Source organism: Nanorana parkeri, unplaced genomic scaffold (genome assembly GCF_000935625.1).
Source record: "Nanorana parkeri isolate BGI_ZX_2015 unplaced genomic scaffold, ASM93562v1 scaffold570, whole genome shotgun sequence".
In the NCBI taxonomy this organism is placed as follows: domain Eukaryota; kingdom Metazoa; phylum Chordata; class Amphibia; order Anura; family Dicroglossidae; genus Nanorana; species Nanorana parkeri.
The window spans coordinates 142798-157275 of NW_017306838.1; the positions used below are offsets into that span (position 1 = coordinate 142798).

Here is a 14478-nt window from a genome sequence, read left to right on the forward strand (position 1 = left end):
TGAATGATGAGAGGACACCCTATGGTTTACCTGCCCTTCCTCTCCTCTCATCCATTCACAGAAAGCCTTGCATTCAGTGAAAAGAATACAAGGGCTTTTGTGAATGAATGAGGAGAGAAGATGGGGATAGTGAGCAACCCTCTTCTTCACAGTTGTCTAGCTTTAACTGTCAGTCTGAGTGGCGGAAGCTCACGGCTGACAGTAGTATCATGCAGGAATAAAACTAAAAATGTTTAGCACTCCCAGCTGCGCTCCGGACATAGTTGGCAAAGCATTACACATAACTTCTGTTGCTCATAAGAAAACTCAGGCTAGGAATGTTCAATATATGTTTTTTATCCTTAGTAAAACATTCCAATGTTTTCTGCATTTTGCCTGCTAGTGGATGTGCAGTTTATGTTACATTGAAGGCGTACAGTTGCCGATGTACTTACTTACTGTATGCCCGTTCTTAACCAGTCTTTCAAAGCCCTCAAATGACTGGTGTCATAGCTGGTCACCTGTGCAGTGCCATTGCAAATAGCACACAAATTTGGTTGTTAATTCTTTTGATATTCTGAAAATGTTTTTTCTTTTTTTCTTAATGCACCCAGGGAGTGCAGTTTGTCGCTATGGTTTCCATTTTGTGATTTTTGAGCTAAACCCCATACAACCACTATTCAATGGGAGCGTTTCACTAGTCAGTAGGAGCCCTCATTGGATAGCAGAATGGTATGTTGGTGGAGCTTAGTTCTTTGGACAGGGCTAAGGTTAAGCCAGTAGTGGACGTAAGGCTCTTGGATGCATTGTAGCAGATTTACTGTATGAATAAAACTAGTCGCAGGACATTTAGCGTGCCCGAAAACCAGGACTTTTGTATAAAAGCTTTAAAGTAGTATTAAACTTTTTCATTAATGAATCCAGATCAAACAAATATACATTGCCATTTTTTTAATTTTTGCACAAACACTTGCAGTTATGTTAGAGAGAGCTGCATTATTTCTATGAGCACTAAATGTATGTTTATTTAAAGCAAATATGTAAAAATGTTTCCAACAATAATTGGATATTAATTTTTACAGAGCTATAGGGGAACCATTATTGGCTCCTTACAGCGAGATGCATTGATAAAGATCTATTTGTACATAATTCCTAGCGTAATAAAAACCATTGCTTTGTTTTCTGTTATTTTGCATACGTAGTCTGGACTCCTAAGTGGAAAATAACTGCTTTAAAAACCAAACCAGTGCATTATCATAAACTTGTTATCTACAACGTATTGCAGCTACTGTTGATTTCACTGCATGCAAAATTGTGTCTTATCAGTAGATTGAAATGACTGACACAGAGTTCTGTTTTTAAAGCAATGGCTCTGGCTTTATATCTGGCACTGCGGCTATGAGAGCTGCAGCTCTTATACTGGAAGCTTCAGTGTTGTTTGCCCTCCTACCTCGCCCGTTTACAATTTACTATTGAATGGTTCACAAAATACAAAGCATCCTACGAATGGACAAGGGTAGAAGAGGGGCATACAAATGATAGTTTTAACGTACAGGGCAAATTTAATTTTAGTAGCTCATCTCGATAAACAGTGATGGCACAACTGATTTTGGTATATTAACTATTAGATGACCGGGGAGTTAAACATTAAACTTCCCATCCAGGCCATTTTTGAGTATTCAGCGCTGCAGTACTTTGACTGACATTCAGTCATGCATTGCCATACTGAAAGTAATTTTATATAATTTTTTAGGGACACAGTAGAACCGAAGGGGTGCTGTAGGGCTATTCACTATAGCCCGTACAGCTCCCGAACATGGCCGAGCGGCTCAGTCAAGCTGAACGCATATGCATCGGCTCGGCTGAGCCGTGCTGAAAGCCATTTCCCATTGAAATGCATTGCTACATTACTATTGGCTATTTCAATTTGCAATAGCCAATAGTAAACTAGCATTGTACCCGCCCTCTGCTGCAGTTCTCCATCAGGTCCATCAGCAGAGGACGGGCACAATGCTAGTTTACTATTGGCTATTGCAAATTGAAATAGATAATAGTAATGTAGCAATGTATTTCAATGGGAAAACATATTTTTTTCTATTCTGACATCGCTCCGTGTCAGAATAAAGAAAAAAAAAGAAACAGCAGTGTTTCTCTCCTGGGCGGCCGGGAGTGGGAGGCTCCCTGAGCGCACGGGAAGATTGCCTCTGTCCGGCAATGCCGTAGGGGAACATCGAGCCAGCTTCCTGTGCGATCAGGAAGATGGGTGGTGAGTAATGACCCATCTCTCATCTACCTGCTTGGCCAGGAAGCCGGCTCCATGCTGATTGGCCAGGAAGCCGGCCTCCTGGGCAATCGGCATTGAGCCAGCCGAACAGCTGGCTGAAGCTGATTGGCTGTAAAGCCGGCTTCCCAGCCAATCAGGAAGCTGGGAGGCGGGTCATTACTTGCCGCCTGGCTTCCTGATTGACCGTAAAGCCAGCTTGATGCTGGTTGGCTGTGAAGCTGGTTTCCCGGCCAAGCTCAATCAAGCAGGTTAGACAACATGGAGCCAGCTGATTGCCCGGGAAGCTGGCTCCATGGTGGCGGAGCATCAGTATCGGTACTCGGTATTGAGGAGTAACTGATCTGCTTCTTTTCTTGATCTATTATCTCTACAAAGGTAGTTTTTATTTCCTGCCAAAACTGTGTTGGTTGTTATATGCAGAAAGGTGGAGTACTTTCCTAAAGGCATGAAAGAAAAAGGAAAGCACAGCACAAAAAAGCATGTTGATTTCCATACCAAAGGCATAATCTGCATAGAGTGTTAATGTGTTAATGGTGTCCCAGAGCTCACATTGCTTTTTTCTAAGTGCTCTCATTTTCTCGCACAATCAAAAACATACTGGCTGGTTAACTGTTTTCTCCCTAAGTTGGTTCTAGAGGACATGATTGTAACTGGCATGCATGAAATATAAATAACATAATAAGGTTCTTTTATGCCTATATTGAAAAGCTATTTATGTTTAAGAGTATACACTAGAGCAGTGGTTCTCGACTCGTGGGTCGCGACCCAAAAGTGGGTCGCCACACCCTCTGCAGTGGGTCGCGGCGTCATGTCAGTGTTTTTAATTCATTTACTTTCAGCAAAATATATATTGCTGAATACTGCACAAGTTGTTTTGTGTAATAAATTAAAATGTTTCAGAAATGAAATCATTTTTGGGTCCCGCCTTAATGACCAAGGAAACATGTGGGTCCCGAGGTTACACAGGTTGAGAACCACTGCACTAGAGTATTTTATATGCACTTTGTCATGTGTATTTGTATACATTATAAAGAATACTTGTGTAATGTATATACTGTAGTTTTACTAACCCAGTAGTACCTGTACACACCTTTTTGAAAGTCTTCTTGGATGACCTGGGAGCCCTTACTAATAGGCATGTTGTAACCTTTACTAGTAATGTCTAGAGCTGGCCAGGCCCCTGTCGCCTTCTGCATCTTCCTTTCAACTATTAAAAGACATGATTAGTGGTTTCGCACATATATTCTTTATTATGTTCAGGAATAAAAAAGAACAATTAAAACATCTTTATTTTTTAGTAGGCAAGGTGTGAAATGTAGCTTATGTATATACAGTATGTATGTATTTTGCTATTTGATTTTTTTATCTTTTAAAATACCTGAAAAAGGAGCTTTCATGCTCGAAAAGCTTACATTTTGTAATGTTTTTAGTTCGCCACTAAAAGTTATCACTGTGATAATATGTTTTTGCTTTCTCCACCTGTGAATTTATTCCTGACAAACAATGCATGCGTATGTGTAAATAAAACAGATGTAAACAATTCAGAACATTAAAGTTAAAATAAAATGTTTTCAAATCATTAGAGTTTTTTTTTAATACTACTTCTCATGCTTATCCAATATGACTGTAAGACAGGTGGGAATTGGTTGCCTCTTGACATTACTAAGAAGTGTTAATATTAGTATTCTAGAGAACTGTGGGATTCTGAGCTTCTGGAAGACTTGTGAAGACAAGTAAACATATGTGCAGACGTTGCTTAGTGCCTGCACATTAGCCCTTCTTCTGCAGCCAACAAAGTAGAGGTGCATACTTACAAATACATTTAAATACGTTATATGTTCCGAACTGCGTTGCTTTGTGTTTCAGTTGCTGTCAAGCGAGCCATATTTAAAAAGCATATTTTGTGTTTATGTATGCTTTGTGTTATCACATTCTAACTGAAGCATACATTATGATTTTAACAGCAAGTTTAAGCACATGTGGAGACAGACTATTGACAGTAAAAATAAATAATCTAAATGCAATTGGTGTGCCCTAACAAATGCAAACTAACAAAATTGTTTTGTATGAATAGAATCTTAAAAAAAGAATTCTGGGGAAAATGATCTATAACCCTTGCGGTATGGCTTCCCCCTTGCTCCAAGGGTTAAGTGCTCATTTCTTTCTAGGGAGGAAAATACAAAGTTATGCAGGCTTATAGACCAGTCCCTGGAGCCTCTGTTCCCCTCCTCTGCAGCAGTCTCAGGTCCCATAAATCACCATGTTCTATACCCAGTGTACCACTTCTTATGCCTTGTGCAACATGCACACAGAGGATGGAATTTCCAGTCCTACAGCAGCACTTGTTATATGCATGAGATTTCAGTGTATCAGGACCCAGTGACTTGGAAAGAAGCCTATTGCTTTAGTGACTGATTGGTGGGCAAATCATGCTTGATAAGTGATTTTCACATCACTACGTGTGATTACCGGTATTCTGAAAAACAGTAACTAGGAACTTGTTTTGCTTTTCTGTTCATCTATTTGAAACCTGATTGATGTTTAAGAGACATCCCTTATTGTTGTTGTTTTTTTTAGTTTTTAAATAAGCAGTGTATACGGCAATTTATTTAATGAGCTTTTTTTTTTGGTAATTGGACCATTTATTTTTAGCAGATTTTATTCTGCGCCCCCCTCCGCAGAGAATGCATTAAGGTAAAAAAACTATTAGCTTTTAGTACTACTTTCAGCTCTGTCTTTCCATGACACATGTCAAAAAAACAAAAACTGAGAGATCTATCCTGTGGTTCATTTGACAAAGAATGCACAGTACAACTGTATCAATAATTACTGCAGCACTTGGCATTTTGCCTGCTATAATTGTCCTGCTGAGTATCTAATTACTTTTGTGCTAGAATGGGGGAAGGGCAAAATCTAATAATTTTGCGCAAGACACAAAGAATATTTAATTTCACCGATGAAAACAAAGCCACCAATGTATTATTATTATTATACATAACCCACCAATTTATTATTATTATTATTATTATTATTATTATACAGGATTTATATAGCGCCAACAGTTTGTGCAGTGTTTTACACTATGAGGGAGACATTACAATCACAATACAATTCAAGACAAGATTGTAAGAAGGGCCCTGCCCCTGAGGGCTTACAATCTAAAAGGGAGGGGCAAGTGATACATGAGGAGGTAGCTGTGTGATGATAAATTGCTTGAAAACGTGATGGTTGAATGGTTAGGTTGAAGTGGGATAGGCTTCCCTGAAGAGATGAGTCTTAAGGGATAGCCTAAAGGCAGTCAGTGTGGGAGATAATCGGACAGGTTGGGGTAAAGAGTTCCATTGGATGGGAGAGACTCTAGAGAAGTCCCAGAGGCGAGCATGGGAGGAGTGGACGAGGGCGCTGGAAAGCAGGAGGTCATTGGAAGAGCTTAGGAGACGGTTAGGGTGATACTTTGAGACAAGGTTTGAGATGAAGCCGGGGGCAGAGTTGTGGATGGCTTTGTAACTGATTGTTAATATTTTGACTGTTGTCCTTTGTGCTATTGGAAGCCAGTGGAGGGATCGGCAGAGGGGGGTTGCCGACACTGAGCAGTTGGTTAGGTGGATGAGTCTAGCAGCAGCATTCATGATAGACTGAAGGGGGGGATAGCCTGTGTAGAGGTAAGCCAACGAGGAGGTTGCAATAGTCAAGACAAGATATAACAAGTGAGTGGATGAGTAATTTTGCGGTTTCATTGGTGAGGAAGGGGCGTATTTTGGAGATGTTACGAAGGTGAAGGTGGCAAGATTTGGATAGCGATTGGATGTGGTGAAGACAGGTGAGGTCCAAGTCAAGGATGACACCTAGCACCTTGAAATGGTGGGAGGATTGGATAGTTGTGTTATCAATCTCAAGGAAAAAGTTTGGGGAAGGTGCACGGATGGGAGGAAATATTATGAGCTCAGTTTTTGAAAGGTTGCGTTTTAAGAAGTGTTGTGACATACAGGGGTTGATTTACTAACCTTAAAAACACGCCACGAACAAGTATACACCTAGTGTAGTGTATACTACACTATGTAGTGTGTTCCCTCCCAGCATGATCTATTGGTGGAATCTAGACACCTTTGTAGTGTGTACACACCCAGTAGGTTTGTTGTGCAAAGCCCTGCATGAATTGCAAGGTGATGTTGTGTAAATTAGCTCTACATTGTGTTGCTTGCATTGATGAATGCAGGAATGTAAATGCATGAGCTAACCATTGTTTTCTAAACTGTGAAGCAGCATTATATATGCATCATGTGCATGATTTCTCCATATATGGCATTAGTGGAAATATGCTTTTAGAGACTTTTTGGTTGATAAATACGTTTTGCTGTGTAAAAATCACAAGCACCTAGTGCGTGCGTGTGTTTAGGTTAGTAAATCACCCCCACAGACTGATATGTCAGTTAGTAGATTAGTGATGCTAAGGGGGTGAGTTGTGGAGTAGAAAGATATATTTCAGTGTCATCGGCATAGAGATGGTATTGGAAGCCATGTGAGGTTATTAACTGACCAAGGGAGGAGGTGTAGATAGAGAAGAGAAGGGGTTCAAGGACAGAGCCTTGGGGGAGCCCTACAGAAAGAGGAAAAGGAGGGGGGGAGTTAGATTTGTAAGTGACACTAAAGGATCGCTTAGGTAGGAGGAGAACCATGAGAGAGCAGAGTCTTGTAGGCCAAGCGAGTGGACTTTTTTGAGGAGGAGAAGGTTGTCAACAGTGTCAAAAGTAGCAGAAAGGTCTAATAGCAAGAGTAAGGAGTAGTGAACATTGTTTTTAGCTGTTGGTAAGTCATTTAGTGAGTTTTAGGAGGTCGGTTTCAGTGGAGTGTAGAGGGCGAAAGCCGGACTGTAAGGGGTCAAGAAGGTTGTTATAATCGAGGTGGTGGCTCAGGCGGCTGTAGATAAGGTGTTCTAGGAGTTTGGAAATTAATGGGAGTAAGGAGAATGGTCTGAGATTGTTGAGGTTGGTGGGGTCCAGTGTTTTTTGGGTATTGGGGTGATCAGCGCATGTTTTAGAGAGGAGGGAAAGATGCAGGTAGAGAGTGAAAGATTGAAAATGTGAGTAAGAGAGTGTAGGATAGAGTAAGAGGGTGACTGAAGTAGTGGTAAGGGAACTGGGTCCAGGGGGCAAGTGGTGAGGTGGGTGTCAGAGAAAAACTTTGTAACCTCCTCTGTGGAGACAGGGTCAAAAGAGGAAAGTAACAAGTGTGATGGTGGGTCTTGTACATTAGGGGAAGATGACTGGACAGTACCGATCTGATCCCGAATTGTATCTATTTTGTTTTTGAAATTAGTGGCAATGTCCTGGGCAGTGAGTGAGTTAGTGGGTGGAGGTGGTGGGTGACATAGTAGAGAGTTAAAAGTAGAAAAGAGTTGACGAGGTTTGGATGAGAGTGTGTTACTGAGAGTGACAAAATAAGTCTGTTTGGCAGCACGGAGGAAGGAATTATATTTTAGGAGGGCAGCTTTATACAGGGTTGTCTTGCAGAAGCCTAGTTTTCCGCCACAGTCGTTCAAGAGCGCGGCTATGTCTTTTTAGATGTCTGGTTTCTTTAGTTTGCCACGGTTGTAGTAGACGTGGTCAAATTCTGCGTGGAGTGAGGGGAGCCAAGGTGTCTAGGGAGGATGAGAGTGAGCTGTTAGCGACGTACCTGATGCTGCATCTTCTATTGTTGTGTTAGCAGATTGTATGCAAGCTGCTAATTTTCACATATTCTCACTTTAATTTCTTATGGTGCTACAGAATACAGTGAATATGACCAGCAGAAGACTGCAACTATGTTCATTCTACAGTGTATATATATCAGTAAATGGCACCCCCTTAGGGTGACTGTTGATTTTCTTTTGTTAGTATCTCCTTCTTCAGACTTAAAGTAAATAAAGCTATTTGTCTAGTATTTTTTGTTTTATTATTCAATATGTTGGAACTGCTTTCTTTCTAATTAAATCATAAACCTGAGTGGCAATGTCCTGGGCAGTGAGTGAGTTAGTGGGTGGAGGTGGTGGGTGACATAGTAGAGAGTTAAAAGTAGAAAAGAGTTGACGAGGTTTGGATGAGAGTGTGTTACTGAGAGTGACAAAATAAGTCTGTTTGGCAGCACGGAGGAAGGAATTATATTTTAGGAGGGCAGCTTTATACAGGGTTGTCTTGCAGAAGCCTAGTTTTCCGCCACAGTCGTTCAAGAGCGCGGCTATGTCTTTTTAGATGTCTGGTTTCTTTAGTTTGCCACGGTTGTAGTAGACGTGGTCAAATTCTGCGTGGAGTGAGGGGAGCCAAGGTGTCTAGGGAGGATGAGAGTGAGCTGTTAGCGACGTACCTGATGCTGCATCTTCTATTGTTGTGTTAGCAGATTGTATGCAAGCTGCTAATTTTCACATATTCTCACTTTAATTTCTTATGGTGCTACAGAATACAGTGAATATGACCAGCAGAAGACTGCAACTATGTTCATTCTACAGTGTATATATATCAGTAAATGGCACCCCCTTAGGGTGACTGTTGATTTTCTTTTGTTAGTATCTCCTTCTTCAGACTTAAAGTAAATAAAGCTATTTGTCTAGTATTTTTTGTTTTATTATTCAATATGTTGGAACTGCTTTCTTTCTAATTAAATCATAAACCTGCCTGTAATATTGAACTATATTTTAGAAACCTTCATTATTTTCTTATGATTTCTTTTTTTTTATATGTGTTTGTTGTTCCAGAGTACAACATTTTATATATTATTAAAAACATTTTTTGTTGTTATTTTTGTCATTGTAGCACACATTTAGTTTAAGTGAGTTTGTTGATTTTCTAGTAACATAAATATATATTTTTTTTCCAGTCAAATATGGACTCGCAACACAACATGAGCTATTCCAAAGAGCTTTCAGGGTTACCTCCGCTGCCCGAAATATCTGCCAGAGAGCCGTCAGATTTATATCAGGTTTGTAGAAAAAAAATCAAGGCTATAATTTGTTTATTTATTTCTTAACAATACATTCTACTTTTTTTTTTCAGCTTAAAGCCCAATCAAAGTCCAAAAAATAGATACTTTGCTAGGAAGACTGCGCAGTCTAACTGGCACCGGAGTATGACTCCGTGCACTTTGTAATCCAACAGACTTGGTCAGGCATGCAAGTAGCCTGCCGGAGGTTCGGCTCAGCCGATCCAGATGTTGGATCGGCTGAGTCGAACTCCTTCTGCACTTTGACTCCGAAGGCAGCTGAAATCAGCCGTACAAGCCTGAAGTGAATAGCCGAACAGCGTTCGGCTCAAATCACTTCGTGTCGGTTATTCACTCGGCTGCCTTTGGCAGCTTTGCAAATAACCCTCTTAATATTAGGCCCTGTCATTCATCTAATTCTATTCGATCAGTACTTACTATGTGACTACTTTAAACAATAAATCAGTGTGCATGACATAAACCGTAGAGTACTTCATCAATAATTCATTATATACATAGGACAAAATGATAAGTATAATCTATTCCACCATGAGTGGCAAACAATATAAACAAGGTAATTAAAGACGAGGGTTACATGCTAATATTTGTGTAGGTGTGAAAATAACAAAGTTATGCTCACCCGAACCTCGCAGATGGCCAGTTGTTAGAGCATTCCGTCCTCCTCTGCTCCAGCTATGGAATGTCCCTCACATCCAGTACACAGTGTATTAGACGTGATGACTCACAGGAGCTTAGAGCACTGGAGCTGAGGGGGAGAGAGGCTGCAGGACTGATCTAACAGCCAACCGGCTCCAAGGATCGGGTGGTTATAACTTTTTTTAAATTTTTGCACCTAGATGAAAACGAGTTCTTAACCCTTGCAGTGCGGGGGCATCTGCAACTACTGCAAGGGTTAAGGAAATGTTTTCCCTGAGTTCTTTTTTTAAGGTTTCTACAAATTTGATATATTCTCAAAAATAATAGACACAGTATACAGGCTTATTTTATAAAATTTCTGCCCATCATAGACAATAGTTGAGCAGATGGCATTTGCACAGCACTAGTGCCCCTAGATGGCACTGTAAAGTTTAGGAATTTCTTATGCTCTGCACCATCTAGGGGTATCCTTAAAATGATCCAACTCCTAAAATATGGATTCTGGAACCCCCTTTTTTTTAGGATTGTCCTCATTAGCCGAATTTTTTGTCTGCAGAAAATTAATAGAAAATTGTGCTCGCAGACATTCCAAGGGCACTCTGATGCCATCTATGCCATCTAGTTCTGACCCTACTGGGCCCTCATCTCCTAGACAATCTGTAATCCCTATCAACATCTATTAATCAAAGCCCTTACAGTGTGCTTCTACTGAGACTGTATTTGATCAGGGCTCTGAGGACCCTCAATTGCACACAGTTGGTTTCCATTTTATTTAATGTAGTACACTCTGCTATGTATCAGAAGATCAACCTGTTGTATCAGGTAATAGGTCATTTTCAGCATCACAGCAAAGACCTTCCGCACATTCTCTGCGCCTCTTTCTCTCCATTCCTCTTTTAGACTGGAACCTTCTTCTACAATCGTGGCCTACTCTGAATAATGTGCAAAGGCAATTTTCTTTTGTGGAAAGAATTTCTTGACAAACGTCCCTACCCTTTGTGGATGCTTTGGTTCTTCACCTTAAAAGGAGACTTTACTTTTAGGGACTTTTAAAGACTTCACTGATAAACATTTGGGCTCCTTGGGCAGCACAGTGGCATAGTGGTTAGCACTTCTGCCCTGCAGCACTGAAGGCCCATGGTTTGAATCCCAGCCAGATCACTATCTGCAAGGAGTTTGCATGTTCTCCCTTTGTTTGCGTGGGTTTCCTCCAGGTTCTCCGGTTTCCTCCCACACTCCAAAGACATGCTGGAAGGTTAATTAGCTTCTCTCTAAATTGGCCCTCTATGTGAGATAGGGACCTTAGATTGTAAGCTCCTTGAGGGCAGGGACTGATGTGAATGTGCAACTATGTAAATTGCTGCATAAATTGTTGGCGCTATATAAAATAGCTGTAATAAATAATAAAATATAAATCCCAGTTTGAATTAACTGGACCAACTCTCCATTCTGATCTTGCCAATGCCTCACTTGTCAGTTCATCTCTCACGGCCAGTCCTCTTTTCAAGACAGCTCTGGCGCTAAATACCCCCTCTCACAATTCATCACGTGTGCCCATGACCATGTAATTTATGGCCTACAATGTTCCTGCAACCTCCTCTACATAGGTCGCACCATCCGACCTCTCCATAAACGCATTGGAGAACACAGAAGGTTCATCGAAAATAGGTGCACGGAACATAGTGTCCCACGCCACTTTCTGCTGAAACATCAAAAGAACACTGAGCACCTAAAAGTCTTTGCAATTGAGCAGATACCAGCCAAACTCCCCCCTTCTGAAAGATTCCACCTCCTGTGTAAACAGGAAACATATTGGATTTACAAACTTAACACACTTTCCCCCCATGGCCTCAATGAAGAATTGGAAATCAACACCCATCACCGTGCCTGCCACTCTCTGCATCACGCCCTGCCCCCCCATCCCAAATCCCTGCTATACTCTACATCGGACCCAGGTTCCCACTGACATTGAACCCTTCTCAGCCCCAAATCTGCCCACACACCGCTCTGAGTGCCTATCACACTGAGCAACTTTGGACTTTCATCCATCCTCACCTCGCCGCTGATATCACGCCAGTACCCACTACTTGGTAAGTTTGATACCCTTATCTGTTTTTGACAAATCACCACTTGGTAGTGGCGCTTCTTCACTCCTTGTTTTTTCCCACTCTCCATTCTGATCTGGCAGATCCCCTTCTATGTGGCCATGGCTCAAAGAATCACATCTTTCAAAAGTGACTCCTCTAACTTAGAGCAGGATCTTCAGTCCTTGCAGCTTTTTGATCAGATATGTCAAGGTCTCCTTTTTAGTAATAATGGCTTTTTACAGGTGTCAAAGCTGGGCTGATGTACTTAAGAAGTAGAACATGTTTACTTTGCAAATTAATTTTCGCTTTGCTAAGTAATATGTTCCCTTAGCTAAGTGAATGTTCCCTTTTGGAAGTATTCACTGAGCTTAGTGAATAAGGTGAAACTTACACATAATTGGATGAATGAAGCCAGTACAGTTTCAAGTCACTAAGCTGAGTGGAAATTTCCTTTGTGAAGTGAAAATCCCCTTTGTTGAATGAACAGCCTATACTATTTTAATAAATCAACCCAAATCATTATGGTCCCTTAGATACATTGGGGTTGATTTACTAAAGCACTAAGGACTGTTCACTTACTAAAGTGTATGTTCTGAGGTTAATACAGTATATAGGATTAGGAGTGAGTGAACTGGGTAAAGTTTGGTTTGTAGAAGGCTAAGCTAACCCAGTGGGAAGGTCACAAGCATAGCACCAAACCCTATTGAAGTCTATGGGAGGAGATTCTTAAAACATTTTTCCTGCCATTTTTGAAGGCTAATTTGCAAGCTTTTGATATAATAAAAGGACATGGATAGCTAGACTCTGCCATGGAGGCATGTAGTAATGCAAATTTTTTTCTAAAAAAGTCCCATTCAGCAGAAGAGGGTTTGTTTTTAACTTGGCTTAAAGGGTGGAGTTTAAAATACACAAATCCTTTAAATAACATGCTTGGGGGATGCTTTAACCTCCCTGGCGGTATTCCCGAGTGTGGTTTAGGGTTAATTTTCAGTACCAAGAGCGGTAACCCCGAGTCACACTCGGGATTGCGCAAAAGTGTCACTTACCTTGTCCCTGCAAGCCCGCAGTGTCCTCTGCTGTGTTCGCCCGGCCGATGGCGGCATTCGGCTTTCAGTTTCGTTTTCGGGCATCACAGCGGGGGGCGGAGCCGACGGGAAATTCAAAAGTGCACACATGACATTTACACGGAATACACACAATACAATGTAATCTGCTATACTCATTAAGTTATGGTACAGTATGAGCTAACTCTTTAAAAGTGACCCTAAATTAGATTTTTTTTAAAATAGCTTATTGGAAATGTTAGGTTTGATGCGTAAATATGTTTCCCATTTTCTGGAATGTATGATTTTTATTAATCCCTTTATTTTTCTTTGCCCTATGATTCTGTAAGCGCTTCATATAAACCAGCTAACAATACACACTTTACAGAAAAAATATAATCTCAGTCAAATTGAAATAAAATAGATATTTTTGCTTCTTTGGTTATTCAAGTTGCATAAAAATAAATTACAAAACTAGAATTACAATGACAGTGTTGAGACAGTTATTCACAGGTACATAATCTACTAACTGAAATTCTTCTCTGAAATGCATATTTGCGGTTTATTTTAAACTTTCAGTGTCTAAAGCAGCACATTGCAAAGAAGTTATAAATATGTTCAATAGCATTTTGTTCTGTCATCAACAAACACTATCTTTCCATATTGCAGGGAAGATAAATGCATTGCAACTTCACAATGTGAAGTCAAAACTCCTGCATTAAATAATGGATTGAATCTGAAGTGTTCATTATTCACCCAATAAACCATAAACCATAACGAAAAGCTATTGTTACCTATCTGTTATCTATCTCAACAGTAGTTAAAATTAAGTTTGCATTGAATCATTAATGCATTCTTGGAAATGGTGGCAGTGATGCAAACTTGATAACAATTCCTTTAGAAATGATTGTAATTCCTTTAGAGATGATCATGGATAAACAGTGCCTTCTAGAAACTGCCAAGGGACAGCTATGAACTGCATTGTTAAAAACGTGAACAGATGAAGCTGAAGACAGCTGAAGTTAGCACAATAGCTACAGATAATCCCAAACGGAATATGTAGATAAACCGTACCAGAAAGCTAAAAATATCTAAATTGTTTAAAACGACAACATGAATTAAAACAAAACAAAACTTTTTTTGTACATCTGAGAAGTGTGTTGTTTTTGCTTTATTTACAGAGTAATATATTTATTAGAATATTCAGGAACATTCATACTCATAGATGTGATTTTGGTGTGCTCTTTTAAGCACCACTATGTAAAGTGCTGCGTAAATTGATGGCATTACCAGGTCTTCTTAAACTTTCTTCACTCGTGACCCCTTTTTAGGTGAGGACATTTTACTTGACCCCCAGCGTCGGACGGTGTCGCTCCCCTCTTTCCCCCCAGCGTCGGTCGATGTCTCCCCCCTCTCCTAGCTTCGGTCGGTGTCTCTCTCCTCTTCACCCCCTAACGTCAGTCGATGTCTTTCTCCT

General features: G+C 40.5%; 1 protein-coding gene across 1 annotated transcript in view; it reads left to right on the top strand.

Annotated features, from left to right (window-relative positions):
• Nucleotides 1-9118: 9118 nt before the first annotated feature.
• Nucleotides 9119-14478, top strand: part of DNAH3 (dynein axonemal heavy chain 3) — a 239155-nt gene continuing 233795 nt past the window's right edge. Inside the window, 1 exon segment of the mRNA XM_018562281.1 lies at nt 9119-9214. Within this exon segment, the coding sequence (XP_018417783.1) occupies nt 9119-9214 (96 nt within the window).